Below are 23,292 nucleotides of genomic sequence, written 5' to 3' on the forward strand. Positions count from 1 at the left end.
CACGAGGGGTCCAAACGGAACGCCTGGGATTACTCTGCCCATATCGACTGATCTATATTTCTCTCTTTCTCTAACGATAAGTATGCAAAAGAGACGGAACTCTTAATGCGATGTACAAAGCGGGGGATGTCCTTATATTAAAATTTGCATAATACTGTCCGAATAATAAAACAGTTTTTGTTGTTGACGCTTTCACCGTTTCATTATTTATACGTATTGTGAAAATAATGAGAAGTACCAATTCAATTCAAGCTATTTCAAAATTTAGGCTCTCATAATTTTCAATGTGTTTGATAGAAATATAAAATGATAGAAATATAAAATAATAAAATAGCAGCTCCATATATACATATGTATATATTGATTTTTATCTAATAATTCAGAATTCTGGTTTCCATTGGAAGTTACGGTACAATGTATATTTATAATTTAGGTTATTCCATAAACAAACAAACAAACATGAACTTCAATCATAAAACATTGTGCATTATGCAGCCGGAGAGCGTGCATTGACTGCAATTAGCGTAACGCTGTATCCTGTGTAACTGTATTTTTTTATAGGTGAGTGTTTGTCAAGGCATTTGCATACGGTTTCTAACGGGTTACATAAGATTAGGGTCGGACTCATCGCTACAATTTATTCAGAAAAGATTGTTAAATAATATTATATTATTTTAAAAAAACTTGTTTTTTTTTAAATCTTGTTTATTAAATAATATAGTATTAGACTATGCCAGTCTCTTTTTTTAAAGACAAAACTAATATTTAATTATCCACCCGCGTAAAATATACAATACAAATATCAAGTACATAGATATCGCACTATAAAATGTTAGTATGGATATAAACATGTCAATATAAGCACAGACAGAGGTCTCTGATAAAATCATGGAAGTATGAGAGAACTTAGAAAGAAGCATTTGTACATTAGTTCATGTTGGCATATCAGTATACAGTTACCTATTATTTAATTTTAAATAAATCACGTGTGTTCGATATAATGTAGTTTTGTTACGTATATATGCGAAATTCGACAAATTTTGTACATTTCAACATAGATATAAATAATACTGATATCAATTGACAACCTATCAACAACACGAAATTACACATCAAAGGACACACGTACTACGGATCAAAAGGTCCAATCGAAACAGTTCCGTGACCTTCCCCTCAATAAATAAACAGGCAACAGACGTACCGATTGTGCTTTACAAAATACACATAATGCAGAGATAATTAAAATTCAATATTTCATAGAGACTGAATACTGAACTCAAAATGTAACATGCAACAAAGGGAGAACAATATAATAAAATGAAGTTTTCAAAGTTTTGAAAGACCTCTTATAATGCATCACAAATTATCTCTGAACCGTTTTAACGGAGACAGCTTAGAGAATTTTCTTAACTTTACCTCCTCAATGCGACGGTGACTGCATCACATAAAATATAAAACCGTATGACATTGTAGTTTATCTTGTTACAATAAAGTACAAAATTTACATCAAAATTATCCCATCAAAACTAAATCTATGCCCCAGCAACGAAGAGTGACTACTTGACTTAATGCAATTGCGAACATTTTACTATCCAAGTAAACTTCGCTTTTTTCAGATGCTGCGTCGACTGCGGTGCGTGCATCATGGCGAAATATGTATATATATATAATCTCTATGTATATAGTATTATTGCTTGACTTCCAGACGGTTAACATTTTGTCCCCGTCCCGTCCCGTATACTCCAGCCCGCATACCGGCGCGTGACGCTTCACAATAATTGAATAAGTGAGCACTGATTGGAGATCTTGAGGAGTTATTCTGCATATCAGGGCCCGGACAGTTATTGCGTAATTCCAACAACCAAATTTGCAGATGTTTATCAAATCAGTCAATGGAATATATTTACTTGTATCATTGAGAATACTTAAGACGCAATAGACGATGATGTTTACATTTGAAGGGTTAATCAATTTCAGGAAAACATAATTTCAGTAATTGATTAAGAAAAATTTTACATCATAATCGTGTTTGGTTAAAATACCTTTGGAATTGCACGAAATAAACAGAATGCAAGTGAAAACAAATACGCAGCATTTAATTCTGATATCAGATGACATTCAGTGATCGATTGCTGGATAAGCCACTCGATCATTTGATGTTTTTGACAAGATCGGGTCAAGTGAAGATTTAATCAATGATGGTTAAGGCCAAGTCTTGAACTTGGCTGTTTCTTGGCTTTAACCCCGAAAAATGGTAGAAAGTGCAACGGCCTATGGCCATACACAAAAGCTGAAAATAATTTTAAAGTGTACAATAAATCTATGAGGATTACTTACTTCTTGATTTTGAGGTAATTGTTTTTCTCTGGACCAAAAAAAAACAACACATATTTACAAAAGACAGCCACCCACATCCACCTGTGTTTACATTTGAAAAATACACCTAGATCCGTAATCCACAAATTCAAGGAATCGGGATCATGGCGTAGGTAAACATGCATTAGGATTTTAAAATTCACAAACAATATGCGAGAGATGAATGTTCAATAACGTGTCATAACATAAATTCCATTTCCCATCACTATTTTTAACTCTATCGAGACAATAATACAACAACAGAGTTTATCGCTGATTTTTATGTAACGAAATATGATATGTATTGATGCTATTTTTATTATTAATTACTTTTAGTAAATATTTATTAAGGTCGACTTGAGCTATTATTTTAGGTACACTGACACCGTTATGAATTGCATTATTTATGAGCGGTGTTTTTTATCTTATAATTATGTAAGCAGAACAGTAACACATGAAAATTTTCAGAAACAACCATGACTTGAAACCATAGACAATTCAGAAACTACAGTCCTCCAAAATCCTGTTCTAATTGCCGACTTAAAAATTCTGAGTGGCGATTTTTATCGCAATTGTATTGAGAATTGTAAAAATACTGCGCATTTACCGAACGATAACCAGATGATATCATTACATCTGGACCGAGGCGAATCCACAGCTCATTGTATCGGGTGGTAATGAATAGGACAAGCGGAAACTACGTAATTTAACTAACGGTCCCACCCCGCTGTGCTCGTAATCAGTTCTGCCAACTGGTATTGTCATAAAGTATAGGAATTATGATGAAACAACACGTAACCCGGTTAGTTTATGAACTTAGGGAAAATGAGTTTCTTGAGAGCAAAAATCTTGAAGGGAAATGAGATGAGAGTAATAAACATTTTCTACGTCTGTCAATGTTGATAATGAGCTAGCTTTATTAACAAACTTGCAACCAAATGAATTAAATGAATGGAATTGAAGATATAACATACATAGAAAGACAAAAACAGGATACATTTGGTGATAAGTAACTTCAGAATATATAATGTGAACATAATAACAAACCCTTCAGAAATAGCATAAATACACTCAAACTCAACCTAAAGTTTATAAGTGATAAAAACAACATGATACATGTGATACAATTTCTTCATAAACTAGCAACACTGACAGACAGCTCATGTCTTGTGACCACCACAGCTGATCATGTCACGACATGGATCAGCAATTTGCGGTTTCAAACACCTATTACATGGTCTTCAGGTCTCATTAGATCAGATTGTTACCAACATTATTTAAATCGAGATACAAGCGATGTAAATACACGTACATTTTTGTAGTTTCTAAAACGCGTAAAAATTACAAGTTTATGTTTAGGTTTTTAGAGTCGAATTAGAAGCTATATTATATACATACTAAGTTGTTGTAGTGCCGTGTGTTTCCCGTAAAAAAAAAATAGGACCACTCCATCTGTTTCCCATGGATGTCGTAAAAGGCGACTTAAGGGTAGGCTTAATAAACTTGGGATTCTTCTTTAAGGCGACGGGCTTGCAACCTGTCCCTTTATCTGAATCTCAATTCTATCAGTAAGGCAAACAGCTGATCGTGTCTTAACAGTATTTTTAAGATTGTTGGCTCTGTCTACCCCGCAAGGGATATAGACGTAATTATATTATAAAAGTGTAAGAAAGTTACCATACTGCACAACATGTCAAAGTAAAATCTGCACCTGAAAATGTCAAAATCATCGGCAAGATTTTATATTTTATAGTAACGTTAAATAGTAACGTTAAATAAAATAATGCACATTTTCTTGTTGTTGCCTATATAGAAATGTTATAAACCCAGATCGTCAGTTTTCAAGAAATGTCGTGTACATGTTCTGAAATTCCTCAAGAATTGCGTTTCCCCACAGACTTAACATCTCAACAGGCTACAAATTACTGGCACGTCAGTGTACAACATTGTTCATCTATTGCTTTTGGACCTGTCCATGAGTGAGACAACTTTTACACGTTCGGTATGCTACGAGATGAAACAAGTACGAAGGCAAGACCACACTGTGAGCTATGCTAAGTCAAGCGAAATTTAGCAATTACAAAGAAATGTTTAAGAATGTGATAAAAAGTAAAGTTGATAGGATGGAATCCAAGCTGAAATACTCGTTCATCAAACGAAACATACTTTATGTTGATTTTAATTAACACCGTAATTTTTTGATAGAATCTTATATATATAGAAGGAAATAAGAAATCAGTTTATTTTTCATTTCACACAAAATGACAAATTTAAGATAATTTGTTTAAAGTTAAATCAAATTTTCAGCCAACAGGGAACTCAAAGACAACAAAATAACATACAGGACAGATAGACATCTTAATTACATCAGCTATATTATATAGCGAAGTTTGTGATATGACACGATCTTAGGACCATCCGGTATTTTCTCTTTTCTATCTTAATTCGAGGAAAAACTTTAATAGGTATTTAATTAATTGCTAGACACGCACATACTATTTAGCAAGAATTTATTTCTGCCATTTTATGGTATGCATTAGACGTTACATGTTGAAAGAAATGTTGATGTGTCAGTCTTTACTTATAACAGGTTCACGTTTCTTAAATAGACCAGCAGTTTACGCATCCAAGGTACAGACAAATTTGTATGCATTAAAGTTATCTCATAATTCCGAAATTTTATAAAGAAGTTAATGTTAAATCAGACTACAGATATTTAACGCTGAAGGCATAGAAAATCAAGCCTTTGGTATATTTTTCATTGGCATTGATTTAATAAATAGGAGCTAGCAAGACACAAAAATTGCTCTAGGTTTTTTGTGTGGTAGTGTAGGTACTAAATCAAAGATACGGCTGCGACAGACATAAACACAAATCAACATTTAGAACCGCTGACAAAAATCTGTGAAATTGGTTTGGTACAATTTATTTTGTCAGACTTGGTATTTTTTACCCTTTAGAGTTTTACGTTATCTACTACGCCATTACGTCGTCATTGTCACACATTTTTTCTTTCATTAGTTTTTTAACGAAAGTAACATTATCGTATTCTTACTTTCACGTGACTTCGTCTATTGACAGCCTTTTTGTTAAGTTCCACAAAGAAAGTTAAGTATGGATTGAAATTTACACTTGAATGGAAACACGTGGTGGGCTGTGACAATGATTTGAGCAAACAACTTGTTGTATGTACTTAAACACGTAACAGATAGAGGTTGTACTGACCTTTACGTGGACAAAGCCTGGACAGAATATTAAGTTTTCAGCACAGCATTTAAATTTCGTAATGAAGTTTAAGATATGGAAGACGTGTTATTAAATTGAAAGTTCAAACTCAAATGGAAGTCTATTAATTTGTGTATCACATGTATAAAAAGATACATATTGAACAGCCTCTCAATCAACGAAATTATATATAATATTGTTAAAAGCTTTTATGTTGATATTGTTAACTTTAAATATATTATTATAAATTTTAATATTTTTTGGTTGTTGCCAGATTAGATATAAAAATGGTCTTGAGTCTAGTCTAACAACAAATGTAAATAGGTCGTTGTTGTCGGTCATTGATCATGACGCTCGTTTATTTAACAGATTAGCGATGTTTTCTCTATGTTTTAAATTCTAATGTGTTGAACATTACATTTATCATTTCATGAACGAGAAGCAGTAATAGTAGGTATATTCACTTACACTGCTGGGAAAATTGAAATGATTTGGCCTAATTGTTTGTAATACAAAGTAAGCATAAAAGTGATCAACTCATCTATCCTTCAGCTCCATTATAAATAGATGCCTAAATAAATTACATTTGCAATTTTAGCGGACTAGAAAAACTTCAAGTACCTATTGCTTAATTGTGGAAATGTACCAATTTGACAGGCAAAAAGCAATAATGTGAGACCGGGAGTTTCATAAATAGAGATAATTTTTACTTTATTCCAAACACTTGCACTTAATAATGCAGGCACATAGTTGTTTATAAGGACAAAATCTGAAAATACCATGAATTTGGATGAGTCATCTCAAACTCCTGACACTTTTATATCATCACCTTCCAGGACTTCGGAGCAATCTTAAAAACTCGAGTAACACTTAAGTTTAATGTTTTCCGATGGTCACCCAACTAGGACAGGCTTCTAAGAAGTTTACGCGTAACATGCATTCCTGTATAAAATACCCAGTTATCTCGAGGTACTCGTAATGTTATGAGTGTTGCGTCGTTAAACTCGAAAACTCAAAGGAGAACTCTTGCCATTTTTTATGCGACTATATGGCTTTTTCTTGTGTAATAAAAAAAAACAAATGCATTTCAAACAATAAATGTACTAAGGGATAGGCTTATAAACTTGGGATTACTCTGGTAGGCGATGGGCTACCTGACACTATATAAAAGAAGAATCCCAAGTTTATAAGCCTATCCCTTAGTCGCCTTTTACGTCAACCATGGGAAAGAGATGGAGTGGACCTCTTCTTTTTTCTATTGGTGCCGGGAACCACAGGGTACCTTTTGGTGGCGAAATGTATGTAGGTATGTATGTAAAAACCAAACTTGAAAGTCCATTTTTTTGTCATTTCCTTTAACACTATTAATCTAATTGTTTATTATTTCTATCGAAGGATAAATTTATAAAGCTAAATTAAGTATGAAAAAAAATTACGCTGAGTAAGAATCCCGTAAGTCGATAAAGATGAAATGAGATACACACACACACGCACATAATCACGTCTATATTCCTTGCGGGGTAGACAGAGCCAACAGTCTTGAAAAGACTTATAGGCCACGTTCAGCTGTTTGGCTTTATGATGGAATTGAGATTCAAATAGTGACAGTTTGCAAGCCCATCGCCTAAAAAAAGAATCCCAAGTGAATGAAGGAAATGAGATAAGTACTTATAATTAGAGCGATGCGTTTTTAAAAAATACTAACTTCAGCAATATGATGCCTACTAAATAGGCCAAAATCATGACAATTATATATTTTGCAGTTTGTTAATTCTGATCTCTCGTTATTTTATGCCTTAACTGACGGCTGAATGTCGTATTTCAATACACCTAGTCTAACGCGTAATTACAATTAAGATATTCTAGCTCCGACAAGATGAATGGCAACATCGAACGATTTAATAAAGATCGAGTCGACTATTAGAATAATGATGACCTAGAACCTAATAAACTATACTATATAAACAACATAAAATGGATTATCGTAAGTGGCCTTTTATTATAAACATATTATGTAAATCGGTACTCTGAAAAAATAATACATCAATTCCACGCGCATATTTTAGCCATTAATCAAATATGCAATTCAAATTGTTCGATCGAAAGAAAACCTAGAAAACTAAATATGCACAGACAATTTATTAATACAACCAGACGATTTGAAAATATGAGCTACTGCTCTGCATAAAAACAAATAAGCGTCGACTGTGTAGCCATAACTGGAATTCGCGACTATATTTTCCTCAACTCTTCAACCATGTTAATTGAAATTCTATTTTAATGTAAGCATCCGGTGGGCTCTTTAAGGGCATCTTTCTTTCCTTTTGGGAGGTTCTCCGACGGACCACATTCCTCTTGAGATCTGCCAATTATACGGGAACATCGATGCGCATTTTTTTGTTAACTCTCAACCGTTATTCTGCCTTCGAAAATCGTTAAAAACTCGTCCCGCCTTTATATGGAATGCTGCGGACCAATTTTCTAGCCTCATCTGACATCACCATTTTTTCAGCCCTTAAGAATGACATATTGGTGTCAATGCAACAATAAAATTTAACGTGTATGTATTTATTTACCAACAGTTTAAAACGTGCCGTGTGAATCTGCGAGTGTTTACCGATATCCGACCCCTTAACCAATATTTTTTTTGGCAAATATTAATTCTTCGACCAAGACAAATGAGGCTTTTTGTAGGTTTGACCGGGAATGCCAAAAATATTTGGTACGTAGTTAGTATTATAACAAAGTGATATTTGAAGAAGGATTGGGCTAGATTGGGAAGAATAGATATAAAAATCTGGGCATATGTTTAGTCTACAGAAATGTACAAAATAAGACAATTTTTGTTAGTTTATTTGTAATTATTAAGTAAAGTGTTAATTATTTATAACGTGTCATCACTTAAATTATAAACACTTTTGTAATATAAAAAAATACCGACATTTATAGAAAATGTCGCAAGTGTGCGACATACATACATACATATGGTCACGTCTATATCCCTTGCGGGGTAAACAGAGCCAACAGTCTTGAAAAGACTGTTCAGCTATTTGGCTTAATGATAGCATTGAGATTCAAATAGTAACAGATTGCTAACCCATCGCCTAAAAAGAATCGCCTAAAAGTGTGCGACATTGTCAAACAAAACGGCCAAGGCTGGTCACGGATTATCATCGAGTATAGATTTAGTGTCTGAAAGTGAAACTTATATCGATGCTCGGTATCTAATTACTGCGATTAGTCAGACATTTCGTGTCTAGACCGGTCGCCAATTTCTCGCTTCACTCTTTTTTGGCGACGTGACATGAATAAATTAAGTAAAATTTCAAATTCATTGTTCCGAGTCGCCCTATTGACACCGATCCGGTAATACCAACAAATTGTCCAATTATAGAAATCTGTCTTGCTTGCACAGGATAAGATTAATGGGAGAGTTTAATGAACAAGCTAGACACAAATTGGAGTAATTACGTTTACAAAACATATGCCAAGGTTACGAAATCGGAGGCACATGTAAACGGCCCATGGGAACTAATAATAACGCGTAACAATGAGTGCTGGGCCGAGCGCGAACGTCATACGATGACCGACAATCGTAAAACTAATTCAGGCCGAGTAATTGCCGAACGACTGCAGCCGCAAATAAAAAGCAGAAATACATACGCGATTGTTTAGAACGTTTCTATTTGAAGTTCTCTAGATTTTCCATACTTTGGGTTTTGTCATGGAAATGATATAATGGCCACTTTGATCGTCAATTGACCAAACTAGTTCAGTCGCAGTTAAAAATTACATAATGAAAGTAAACTTGTTTTCTTTTAAAACAATCAATATACATACACCTACGCTTCATCAGTAATACGATATCTATTAATCTTTCGGCTTACATGAAAAAGACTTTGCAAAACTAAACTACGAGATGTCGTCAACTTAAAGCTTTCACTATATCAATAAAAAAGTTTGTTAATCCATCTACTGCAGACTTCAATGGAGGTCGTGATATCATTCCGGAGAAAATAAATCGAACCTTGGCATCGGATCTCGTGGACGGAGGCCAACAAACCAATTGAATGAATGACGATTTAGCAGATCAAAAAACGAGGGTTGAACTGGACATATACGTATACGTGCAATCTATTTTTGTTAGGTCGAATTTTCTGAAGTGGGCCTGACTCAGAGGCACTCGAGTTTCATTCAGCTGGAGAGGAAATGCGTAGCGGCATACGATAGGACTGACCACACCGATAGAATAGCATTAGTTATTGATTGTTGAATCCACGAAGGTTGAGATAATTCGCTCTCTAAAAACGCAGTAAAAGTTGACCGATTCAAATCTGTTGATAAACGAGAAGGTCAGACGTTAAGTGGCACTTTGTTACATCTAGAAACTCATTTTACAATCAAAGCACGGAGAAACGTGATCTTTTTTACAAATAAAACAATATTATTTATTCAGTCTGCAACTGGTTTTGATTCTGGTTTTTGCACGATTTCGGCGGTTTTATTAGGGTCATTTAGTTTCCGAAGAGCGGATAAATTTTATACAAAAATTAGAAACGATAAATTTATTTGTGTTTGCATAAAGTATAAGTATTAATAATGATGTTTTCGTAGAAGTTGTTTGCAGTGAGGACATGAACCTGCGTGTTTGTAAGCAAATGCTCTTTAATAAAGGCGACTGTTACTCAGGAAGGAGGTCTCACATTGTGGAGTATGTCAAACGTGATCGGGGAAGCAAAGGCTCCTTGTGGTCGTCACGTACGCGGCGCGCTGTCTGTCGAACCACTCTTATCGGTTTAGGAGTTATCGCTTGATAGACAATTATCTTCTTACAAACCCGTTGGCTCAATTGTGGAGGTCACGAGGTTGACCTACAACGGGTAAGAATTTGTTCTTAGAATTCCAACTGCTTTTTTCGTTGACAAGGAAAAATGAGATTTACGTTTTTGATCCCTGAGAATTATAAAAAAACTATTTCACGATTATGCGTAATTATATATTAATCATTATAATTATATTGTAAGGCTGTAACCTCTCTAAGTAAACTACCAGAACCATCTTTGACCACGATCCAAGATTGGAAAGAACAGGTTAATATAGTAGGGCTGTGAACTTCGTAACTCAATCATTAACACGGAAACCTGATCAACCCATGATATTCTATAGGTTGTGATCAAGATTATTTTGGCATTCATAAAAACATATACGAAAATTCCGATGTACTGTACAGTTTACAAGAAACTTGGCAAACCCCGCTAGCAACAGGTATTTACATTTAGTTTTAATACAATCAGCACGAGTATTTAAAGATACGCCATTGACAGTTACAAGTACCAAAAACATACTTCGGTTTATTTTGGTCATCGGAATTTTTGAGGAGACCAAAAAATTTGGTTCTGGTCTGCTGAAATTTGTGTCGGACTTTTTAACTTTAATGGCATAAATAAAATTAAAACGCCTTTAGGCGAAGCAATTCTAAGTCCTCAAGAAAAAACTGTTACAAAATATGTTGTGAATGAGCTGGTTATTAACAAAACACTACACATCAAGGTCAAAATGATAGACATTATACAAACTGTACGTGAGCGTGAGCAAGATAGTAGATTTATAATATCGGTGAGCACAATTATAAGAACTATGCTTTAAATGAAAAAATAACTATAGAATGTATGTAAGTACATTGACGATGATTTTCCCGTTCAGTAAGTTATCTTCTTCTAAATCTTTGGTTTAGGTTTATTATTCAGAAGAAAAAAATGCTAAATGTTGCTTTTGCTATCTAGAAATTCAACAAAACAATTCAATTGTTCTAACTGTAATAAACTTGGGACTATTTTATGAGAAGCGCGAAGACGATAATTTAGAAATTCTGTTGTGAAGTTCTGTTCATATATTGAATTTGAGACCGATCAAAGATTTTTTATATTTATAGTTCTAATTCAAATAAACCTACATACTAGAAGGGACAGATAAACAATACAAAACAACGATGTCCTTGCGTAGTACAAGATAATAATGATAATGACACGGTACAGCAACCTTGATAAAGTACCAAAAATGATTTATTGGTTTATGTCAGAGGAAAATTAAGGGGCCCTAAGTAAACCGAGGCTTATGAAACATAATTGCACTACTAGCGTAAAGTTTAGAGAAAAAGATCTATAACTAATCTCAAATTTTCTTTCTACACAAAGAAGTTTAATAGCAATAAATGGGTTAAAGATAAACACTACGAACTTAAGTAATACATAACTTTAAAGAAACCTCGTGTTCCTAATTACATAGCAACCTCAATTTTACGGTTTAGAGCATTTAGGTTGTTTCGCTTACAATTTGAATTGCTTTAAACAACAGCACTTTTATCAATGGTGTTAAATCTTTTTCTACTCGAAGTGTAATAAATGCAATATAACATCGCGACTTTGCTATTTTCATTCACATGTTCCATGAAAATTTTGTTATTATTTGTCAATTTTATGTTCAGTATTGTTAAATACTAGTCTATTAATGTTATCAAAATCAGTGGAGTATTCAGCGATGAATGCGTATTCATATCTGTATGAATAGAGACAATATTCACGTGAAAAACATCGCTGATATTACGCCTTTCGCATGATAACTGTATGGAATCATAATAAATGATAACAATACAAGCAAATAAAGAAAAAAATAGATAATGGTTTCAACAAATTGTTTTCGCATAAATTGTTTTTTGGCTATCAGTTCTCATAAGATAATGATTTGAATAAATTATGAATTTTTGAATAAACTAAATTTTTAGCATAGCAATTTTTGTAGAATAATATATTTATGTGAAATTATTGCCTCGGGCTGAAGTAAGGACGCAACCGGGACTAACGCCAGGAGCATGATGACATATTTGTGTGAACGAGACTTTTATTTAAAAAATTGCATTGCAATATTTATTCACTCAGAATGGAGTTGAAATGTGTTAGAGTCAAAAATCTACGCGTCTATTTATAAAGCATTTAAAAAAATATATATAAGTTGAAATACCATTTATTCCAGTACACATGCCCGTCACATCCTTTGATAAAGTTAATAAAGCCGTAAACAGGAATAGGATATATTGAAACGTCAACAGCGGATCATTCAGATAAGCCAGTATTGACGCAGATAACGATATTGTGGTTTGTATAGCAGAAACACTCCCATTAGGTATTTGGAGATTTCTCTCACCTCAGCAACGGAGTTGTTGGCGTTCATCCAACTGTGAATGTGGACGCCTGGCTGTCGCCGAGTATCGTAACACAAGAGTTCGTAAAACTCTCAACACTAACACAGTTACCACTGAGCACGTCACGTCAAAACATCAAGTCGTTATGCATCATAACACAGAACCATCCAATCCACATCACGCAAAATTTGAAGTCACAGGTGCACAAATGTAAATAGAAGTGACATTCGTTGCAGAAAACACGTGCGCTTTCGACGGAAAACCGCGAATGACGACGTGCGGCACGGACGAGCAGCGAAGCCCCTCTACGACGACGACCGGCGCACTCGGGGGGCACCGCCAGACTAACGCAGCCGGCGGCATCGGATGACTGCTCCCAACCCCACACCGGCAACCCCACAAACGTCTCAAAATCCACTTTTTCTTTTGAAAAAGGAACAGTAAGGCTTGACCATTTCGCTTTTGCTTTGTGGTTCATTTTTAAATTTCACAATCGCTTAATAATTCTTATGAAATTATGAAGTACCAAATGCATCTATCTCACAAAACTTGTCAAATTGCTCTTTAAATTAAAGGATTCATTTTAAAGATACTAAAATAAGATCATTAAAATTAAGGTAATTTGAGCAACAACAAACTTATAACAATTAACACCACACAGGAAACTCAACATAATTCATTAACTACAAATAAATTACTTGACAAGCCTTTAATGAAATTACCAACCGAGCTAGGAAATCGTAATTTTAATTAAAACCTCTGGTGTCTACCGGGGCATTAATTAAATAGACTTGATCACAATAAACCCTATGAAGACCTCAGCGAAACTGTGCCACATCCTGGCTCTAATAGACAGGTAATGATACCCTAGCATTCAGACCCAGACGATAGCCAGCACGTAGCCAACGGTAAATCTAGCAGACGCCTATTTGAATAATGGTCGTATTGATATGTTTATGCAAAGGGCAGCAATGTTAGTTAAGTTTTGAATTACGACAGGAAACTCAACATTTGAATTGGTGTCTCCTACATCGTAAGTAGAAAGTCTGTTATATTATGGAATAATGAAAGACCGATCATAACTCTACCTCATGATGATTCACTATCAATATTTTATTTGCAATTATTTATTGAAAAGAGGAATTTACTGCAGCTGAAAATAGTTACCTATCTCAATTTTAGATGAAATATTATACAGACAACAAAAAATAAAAATAAAAATCTAACAAATATGTATATGCTTAAAAGTAAAGAAAAAGTAAAAGTAATTACATAACAAGAAAACTATTGAAGTAAGTTTGTAATGAAGTCATAGGAAGATTTTGGGATCATTTACTCATCACCCAAGTTATTGTATGCGTCGGTCACGTATATGATTATGATAACGGTAAGTATGATAACCAAAGAGGAAAAAACTGATATATGAGATAAAAACATTAATAAATTTTAAATATGCTCAGCAACATACTAGAGGCTCTTGTAATTTTAATCTTGTTTAAAAAATAAAATGAAAAATTAAATAACATCATAGCTTCCATGCTAGTCTAGTTGCAAAGACAAAACATATAGCCTTTCTTCTCTTCTCATGCAGATTGTAAAAGTCAATTAAGTTCCCTAAATAATTAGATAAATGCTGCTTTAATTTATATGTGTAAACCATTTATGTAATGTAATGTATTACATTAACCAGTTACTTATTTAGCTATTTTGTCAATTGTTATGTTGTCAACACACTAGCATAATTTATATGTTTTTGTAAAATTTTTCGGCGCTATTTGTCTATTTTATATGTAATTCTAATTGTAAAAATGTTGTAATGACTGTTTGTGCCAAAATAAACAAAAAAAAAAAACTTTGGATTCCTCACTTAGGCGATGGAAAGAATGAATGTTAATATTTACTGGAATATGGGTACAAATTGCTTGACATCTGTTACTATTTGAATCTCAATTCCATGATCGAGCCTACCAGCTGAACGTGGCGTTACAGTATTTTCAAGGCTCTCGGCTCTGTCTTCTACGTAAGGGATAAAGACGTGAATGTATTTATGTATGTTAATAACATTACGTGGATCAAAACTATTGGTGCAGGTAGGTCACCATGCCCATGGCATGGATCTTAAATGGCTATTAGTAAATGTCGTGTGTTGGCATTACCAAAGCAGAACGGTTACGTGAGAGACCATCACGGGAAATAGGCTAACCCAATATTTATTACAGCAGATTCTTAGATATTAGGACGCTAATTAAGAAGATCGGTTGGGTCGGTAAAATAGTTTAGAAAATGTCCAGGGAACATCCTCGTGGGAATTTTAAGAAGTGTTGTTTGTACTTACAATTATCAATAAGAAAGTCGACTCCACAAAATTTTCAAATCACTAACGTTATGCTCGATAACTGATCGAATAGTTAGTCTCATCGTTTAAATTTTACAACTTTGTCTTCTGAAAAATAACAGTTGAGTTAGTAAGACAAAATTACGGTAAATTCGTAAGTAAAAATTCTTATGGGAATTTGAGGGAATACTAACAGTACAATTATCAGCACTAAATCACTAACATCTCCGCTCCACGCTCCATCAGCTTCGATGAATATGTGATAAATCCAGCTAACACAGGCATGCTAATTATAATGACTAGCAACTGATTAGATTTTATTCTGCAATAATACACTAAGGTCGTCTCTATAAGCTGCTTTTATGACGTTACCAGAGACGGCTTGTATTTGCAAGACGGACATCCAGGACTTGACATATGTAAACACACATAAAAAAAAAACAACTGTATGTTCTGCTTATTATTATGACGCGATAAAAAATGGCGTCGCGCTTGCCGTAATATGGGGACAGAAGACAATTTTATAACAAAAGATAAAAGGATTCCGTATGCGAATCCTGCCATATTATATTATAATTTACAAAGTTTATAGATGTATTTGGCCGAGTCAATTGCAAGTAAAAAGTATATTTTTTATTATTATTTAAAATACTAAGTTACATCTCGTACCGCATTTCATCCCGCGATTTTGTGGAAGAGTCGTAAGCGCAACATGATTAGCTGTTTCTATGAATCAGTCTGGGTGAAAGCAACGTTTCCTAGGAAGCAGCTTATAGATTTCTAATACTAAATTATATTATTTGTATCATATTGAATAGATCAATTTTGTTGCCTCTGATTTATGAGACATTTTATGACTCCACAAGTTAGGCAATGTGGAGAATTTTATGAAGTTTCTTATAAATAGGCCTTCCATTTAATTTTATTTATTTTTTCCATTAAATAATATCTACTTAGATCTTTATAGCTGTAGTTTTTTACACCAAAAAAATAAATAAATAAAAATTAACAGTTCATTACAAAAACCGAAATAAGCTATACATTCTTTCTATACATATATATTTATTTTAAACCTGACATTAATATTGGTACATTATAGATATACATAAAACTTTTTCCTTATAAATCACTGTTCGTTACCGGATTTAAAAAAAGTTTTTTTTTTTTATCGAGCAATCTCGGCACTGACGTGTGAAATAGCACACGGCCAAACGATGCGGTGTCACGCACAGCTTCAAACGCGACTAGATGCACGATAACACGCTGTTTCGACACGAATATACATACATAGTTTTGTTCAATACTTGAAACAAAACGAAGGTTACATATCTTTAACATACTTACATATAATCACGTCTATATCCCTTGCGGGGTAAACAGAGCCAACAGTCTTGAAAAGACTGAAGGGCCACGGTCAGCTGTTTGGTTTAATGATAGAATTGAGATTCAAATAGTAGTAGGTTGCTAGCCCATCGCCTAAAGGAAAAAATCCAAGTCTATAAGCCGCCTTAGTCGCCTTTAACGACATCTATGGGAACGAGATGGAATGTTCCTATCCTTTTTATTGGTAGCGGAAACCACACGGCATATCATACTTACATTTTATATTTTAATATATAATTTACAAGTTCTTGTTGTATCTGCTGGTGGTGTTTTAACAGAATCACTTATTTTTCACAATCTTAATCGAGTCTCAACCATAAATAAGAGGTCACGCACACATATCCAGATTTCGTTCAATAAATATCAGAACGGTGGCTGATTTTGTCCAAAAACAAACAGGTCACTCGAATCGTCATAATTAAACGGATCCTACTTTCGAGTCGCCAAATTTTATCCGAATATGCCTTTTCCAAATCGATTGTTCCATCGGTCTGTATCTCCTTTAATACTTTCTCTTACCCATTGTAGTGTTGTGTCGACGTCTGATGCGATTTATCGACGTGCGACGACAACACGGGTCGGGAATCGAACCCGGGTCTGCTAACAGAGCCATAAACAAGTTTCACTTGGCACCGATACCTTAGCCGACTAAGATGTTTGACGGAAAAATACACATTCATCTGAGCAGATAATTCTTTGAAAATTTTCTTTGAAATTCGGCAGGATATTTGGTCATTTTTGTAAAGACAAAATTTAAGGGTATACTCTTTATCTGTAGGTTCTTACATAGATCCTAAACTGACATTTCGTATTGTTTGTCGCTAATGCCACCTAATAATACTGCTTTTAACAACTTCGTGTGAAGCTGGTTCGGGATACAAGGACATTTAATTAAACACAAATTGATATAATCTTATCTGCCAAAAACAACCGTGACAAAAACTGTATAATTAGGTTTGAATCCACAGTGGAATTCATATCGAGCATTTGAATAAGACACATATTTTTATATAAAATATGTATATGTAGATGTTATGCCTTATCCCAACATCTATCTTCCACATACTTCTTCTTCGTCATCCTAATTCATTACTTTCCAACTTTTGGAATATCACTTCTGTTCTTTTTAAATTTATAACAAGAAGTAAACGCGTGCATTGGACAGAAAATTTTGGCGTGCAAATAAGTAAGTATCGGAAAATAAATCGATTCAACGACTCAATTTTTTGCAGATCTTGGCTATCGTGTAATCAAGAAATCTGAATGAGTTATAACTATATATTTTCCGGTTGAACTGATAACTGAGAATCAGGTAAATGTTTTAATATAAAGCAACTCCTTGTACGCATTGGGAACCATTCCAGGGAAACTTATTCCAATGAATAGTAATTACGCATTCAGTTGCCTGAATGTGCAGGTTATCACCACGATTTCCCTCACCGTACAAGCATCAATAAGCAATCAATCTGAAGTAAGTACAACACAGAAAAGAGTTGTAAGGATTTTAATCCGTAACTTATATCATACAAACCTACATACATACATATAATCACGTCTTTATACTTAACAGGGTAGACATAGCCAACAGGCTTGCAAATACTGATTGGTCATTGCCTAAAAAAGAATCCCAAGTTTATAAGCCTATCCCTTAGTCGCCTTTTACGACATCCGTGTGAAAGAGATGGAGTGATATATATTTCATTTTACTATACGATATTTGTTAAATCATTATACTGACCTTTGCGAATGTAAGGTTTTACAAAGTACTTACTAGACGTAGTCATTATTTCCTAACAAAGTGAAGGGCCGTACCTGGAACAAACAAAAAGTAATCAGAACAAAATAAGTTGCCTAACAGATAATGGGCACAAAACACAATAGTTTATCGGTACCTTTTTGAGGGCAGTTCTTATTACGATACACGTAACGCCAATTTATTTCTGTATGTGGCGTGGGGAAATCACTTTTCATTATTTCAAACTTGATTTTGCCTGCGGCTTCTACTGTTTTGAATCTCGAATTTGCTATATACATATAAAGCAGTCTGTAGGTATATATATTTTTATTTTTTTTAAATACGAAAACAACACAAGACCCGACGGCCACATTGAGGTGGAGAGCTCAAAAAAGGTAGCTGGCCAAAAAGAAGAATCCCAAATGACGAGCCGTATACAATGCGTGCGAAGAAAAATACTAGGTATACTATTATTTCTTCCAGACCAGTTTAAAAGCCTTTCGACTTTTTTTAAATGCCGCAAATGTGGCCTTTCAAAATATATTATGTATGTGTTTTATAACGACCGCAGCAGTTCAGCGGTTAGACTGTATGGGAACAACGTTGCGGACATCATTTTGTTCTAAAATGGAACAGCTTTGACATCCTTAACAAACATACATACATATAATAACGCCGAGTGGTTCTCGGCACAAATAGAAAAAATAATAGGGCCACTCCAACTCTTCCCCATGGATGTCGTAAAAGGCGACTAAGGGATAGGCTTATAAACTTGAAATTCTTCTTTTAGGCGATAGGCTAGCAACCGGTCACTTTATATGAATCTCAATTCAATCAGTAAGCCAAACAGCTGAACGTGGCCTATCAGTATTTTCAAGACTGTTGGCTCTGTCTACATCCTTAACATTTATTTAATCCACACTAATAATAAAGAGGAAAGATTTGTATTTTTGTATGTTTGTGTGGAATTAACTCAAAAACTACTGGTCCGATTTTGATAAAATTTGGCACAGATATAGAATAGACCTTCAAAAGTGACATAGGCATAAATTTGTTTTTACTCTTTGTTTATTTAAAAAAAAACCACAAAAATATGTCCACCCGTGCGAAGCCGGGCCGGGCCGCTAGTTCTTTATAATTTGTTTTCAGAATAATTTGATATCAGCCATGAAGGATACTTTTATCCGTATTCTGTGAATCAGTATATCAGAAATATCTCCCCGAGCGATTCTCACAAGCTTTATTATTCAATCATAAACAAAAAATGCTCAATCAACTTGGGAATTGTAAATGGCGACACAGTTAATTGAAAGATAAATAAAAATATGAAGTTGAAATGTTATATCAGTGAAAATTACGAAACTCGCATGCCAATACGGTCTGGATTCTGAAACCATTAAATGAAAATGCATTCTCATGTTAAGGCGACAGCGCTTGCAAATTTTGGGCGGTTAATTATTTACTACCTGCAGCATTGACGTAGCTAATAACTTGAATAGTGAATTTATCGGACATGGAATTCTTTTTAGGCGATGGCCTAGCTACCTGACTATTTGAATCTGAATTCTATCATTAAGCCAAATAAATGTACGTACGTGGCCATTCAGTCTTCTCAAAACTGGTGGCTCTGTCTACCCCGCAACGGATATAGACGTGACCATATACGAGTATGTATGTATGTTGATTTTAACAACGTCGCCTTAACCTGATTGAAGTAGGCGATCGAGGACAATGCGACGTAATAACTTAACTACGAGATGATTCTGAAATGGCTTAAGAATTTATTCTCAATTATTGGTCTTCGAAGAAATAAGTTTAAGTTATCGAGCCTTTTTTTCGTACATTTTCCGGGAACCTGTATTGTACAATGTTGGTTCATTTGCGTCATGTCTTGCAAAGTTATGTGGTTCTCAGATGTATGTGTAATAAAAGAAAGAACCAACTCTTCTCGTTAAAGACAAATTACTGAAATTTATCGAGATGAGAAAAATGGTAGCGTTTTGACAGTATAACAAAACGAAAAGCATATTAATTTTAAAAGCAATTTCAGTAACATGTAAATGACTAATTGAGAAAATAAAAGCGCCTGGTTCCACCTAGGTCTGGAAGCGAGGAAAAAAAGAGCTATATTGTTAAAGTCAATAAAGGGAAATTATAATAAATTCTGGTTTGAATCTTAGGCTTGTGCTGCAGTATGTCTCATTTAATGTTGGATAGAGCTTTTGAAACACATCAAAATTTCTTCTAGCATGTTGATTTTTTTAAACTTGGGATACTCAAATTTGGAATTTTAAGCTAAAAACTTGAGATTCTTCATTTTCAGCTCACCGTGGCCTTTCAGTCTTTTCGAGACTTACTGGCACTGTCTACACCGTAAAATATAAACACGTGATCATATTTATGTATGTATGAAGAAGACTTTGACGGTCTATGAACTGCACTGGTCTTCATATGGATGCGTTGATCATGATAAATGTCAAGATAAAAAACTACCAAAACAAAATGGAGCAAAATACGCAGCGAACAATGAAATCGTTGCAAATTGTAGTGCAGAGGCTGAAAAAACAAAAAGGTTGTCAATACAGCTTTTTTATCTTTTTGCGCAAGAAACAATGGACTCAGAAACAGTGTCCATGTCACTTACGAGGCTATTTTCCATACCTGTGTTGTAAATTGTTTACAATTGTTTACGCCGATCCATTTCAAAATTCTAGGATAAAACAAATCCTATTGGAGTACATTGGGATTTGAACTCTATATCCGTTCGTTAAGGAGGTTGTTAGGATGACCGTTTGTAACCGAGTAGGCAAGTTTATGGCTATTGTTTATCATACTATAACTTAGGGTTGGCATTGGGTAAAATATATTTAACTTGGCATTTTATTTACCTAATAATGGGAACATTACTAATTATTCTATGAATTTATATTTTGATACCGTATAATCGTCATGAAAGTAAAAACATACATACATATGGTCACGTCTATACCCCTTGCGGGAAAGACAGAGCTAGCAGTCTTAAATGACTGATAGGTCACATCCAGCTGTTAGGCTTAATGACAGAATTGAGATTCAGAGATAGTTATACTCGTAAATAATGTAAAAAGTGCAAACTGTCACTATTTGAATCTCAATTCCATCATTAAGCCAAACAGCTGAATGTGTTCTATCTTAAGACTGTTGTCTCTGTCGTCCCCGCAAGAGATAAAGACGTGATTGTATGTATCTACGTATGTATTTAAAAAAATATGTGTCAACCCTACAGAATTGTCTCTTCCTGCACGTACATAGATGCATAATGATCTGGTTTTGCTTCATCCATTTACTATTTCTTAAAGTCCAGAAGATTTGTTCTGGGTCCCATCTGGAAGTTTCTTAGATCCGACGATAGCATTGTTAAGCCATGATCAACGATGAAGCTATTTATAGCGAAATGTATTGCTTTTTTTTTGCTTTAGAATTATATTAAAACTTATGATAGGATTTAATAAGATTATGGTTGGATCCTGCTTATTATTGTAAAATTCGTGTCTATTCGTTCCGTTCGGTCGTTTAAGTGTAGAACTGATTTATGATGAAATTTTGTGTGAATATATCTATCGAAGCACATATTTATTGAAACACTTTTTTCAGGAAATCTTAACGTACGAAACGCGGAATTGCAGGTAAAAGCTAGTGCTAATTAAAAAGAAAAGGTAAAATATTAAATTAATGTTTCATTGATACCAGTTTTTTTTTTATTTAATTTTTATTTTTATAAGCTACTTAATTCATTGTCTCAGTCATGTGTAACTTTATATAAGTCTCCGCGGTTAAAGTCGTGGCAACCAGTTAGCGTTTATATTTTATTAAATTTCCTATACACTCTGACCAAAAAATAAAATGATCAAAGGTATGTTTCTAAAATAAAATACCAGTCCCCGACTTAAAGGTCAAACTGTTCCATTTTAATGGAACTATTTTTAGTTACAGTGTCCAGTCAACTAGAAGTCTAGGGTCCGGGGGATACTACAGTCTACAGTACAAGTAAAGTGTACAAAGAAATAACATCTTCCTAAAATAATTGTTAAAAAATTTATAATAAAAAAGACACTCATGAATTATCAAATTTTTTAATAATAAAAAAAAAAACTTTTAAAAAACATGTGCCGTGTGGTTCTCGGCACTTTAGAATAAGACCAGTTTACATTTTTCCCATGGATGTGGTAATGAATGACTAAGGGAAAGGCTAAAAGTTTAGGATTTTTCTTGTAGGCAATGAGCTAGCAGCCTATCACTATTTGAATCTAAATTCTTTACTGCTGAACGTGGCTTTAAAGTCTTTTTACTTTCAAACTGTTGGCTCTGTCTACCCCTCAAAGGGTATAAACGTGACTATATGTATATTAAAAATGCTTCCGATAATTATCTTTAATAAAAGTTTAGTTATAAAATATAATTTCAACCTAATCGTCTTAAAGTAGAATTTCAAATTGAAACTTAAAACAAAATATGTTTAATTTTCCTTTCATTTACTTCAACAATCTGAAGAGAAACAATGCACCAAGCATTTTTACTTCTATACCAGATATCATCGTGAAAGAGTCTGATCGCGACTATATTTGAGTAATACTTATACTTTAGAGCGACGATTGGCAAAATCCGATAGACTTCTAGATAGAGTGAGCACGGAGTGCGAGTGCGTGATATGCCAGCCCGCATCGGCGGCCATCTTTAATTCTTATTGTTTTTAATTAATTGCAAGGTGTGAACGATGCGAGGGTTGATAGTGGAAAGGAAAGGTCAGGGAGATGAAAACGTGTGAAAGTCTAAGTGGTTGCGGGATTTAATTAATTAATTTAGTAAAACATTAGATTTTCCAAGTGTTCTTGTCAATACTAGTTAGTGTGGTAAAAAATATATTAAATATTTCTTTTGTTGTTGTGATATGGATTAGTGGATTTTCATTATTTTTGTTACAATTGAAATGACTTTGACATTTAGTAAGTTTCTTGAGGACTAGAATCTAACTTCAAAAATTGTGATACAAAGGTGACAATTTGAAATCTATAGATAACATAC

General features: G+C 34.0%; 1 protein-coding gene across 5 annotated transcripts in view; it reads right to left on the reverse strand.

The window, feature by feature from the left end:
* LOC106134502 (rho GTPase-activating protein 21) overlaps positions 1 to 23,292 on the reverse strand; it is a 335,912-nt gene that overhangs the window by 158,597 nt on the left and 154,023 nt on the right. Inside the window, exon 1 of one of the 5 annotated variants that reach the window (XM_013334568.2) lies at positions 12,781 to 13,130. The exons of the other annotated variants lie outside the window; for them this stretch is intronic. Within the exon in view, the coding sequence (XP_013190022.1) occupies positions 12,781 to 12,807 (27 nt within the window). The 5' untranslated portion in view covers positions 12,808 to 13,130. Of the gene's footprint in view, positions 1 to 12,780; positions 13,131 to 23,292 lie in introns of those variants that run through there. 5 annotated transcript variants of the gene reach the window in all.

Source organism: Amyelois transitella, chromosome 5 (assembly GCF_032362555.1).
Source record: "Amyelois transitella isolate CPQ chromosome 5, ilAmyTran1.1, whole genome shotgun sequence".
Classification (NCBI taxonomy): domain Eukaryota; kingdom Metazoa; phylum Arthropoda; class Insecta; order Lepidoptera; family Pyralidae; genus Amyelois; species Amyelois transitella.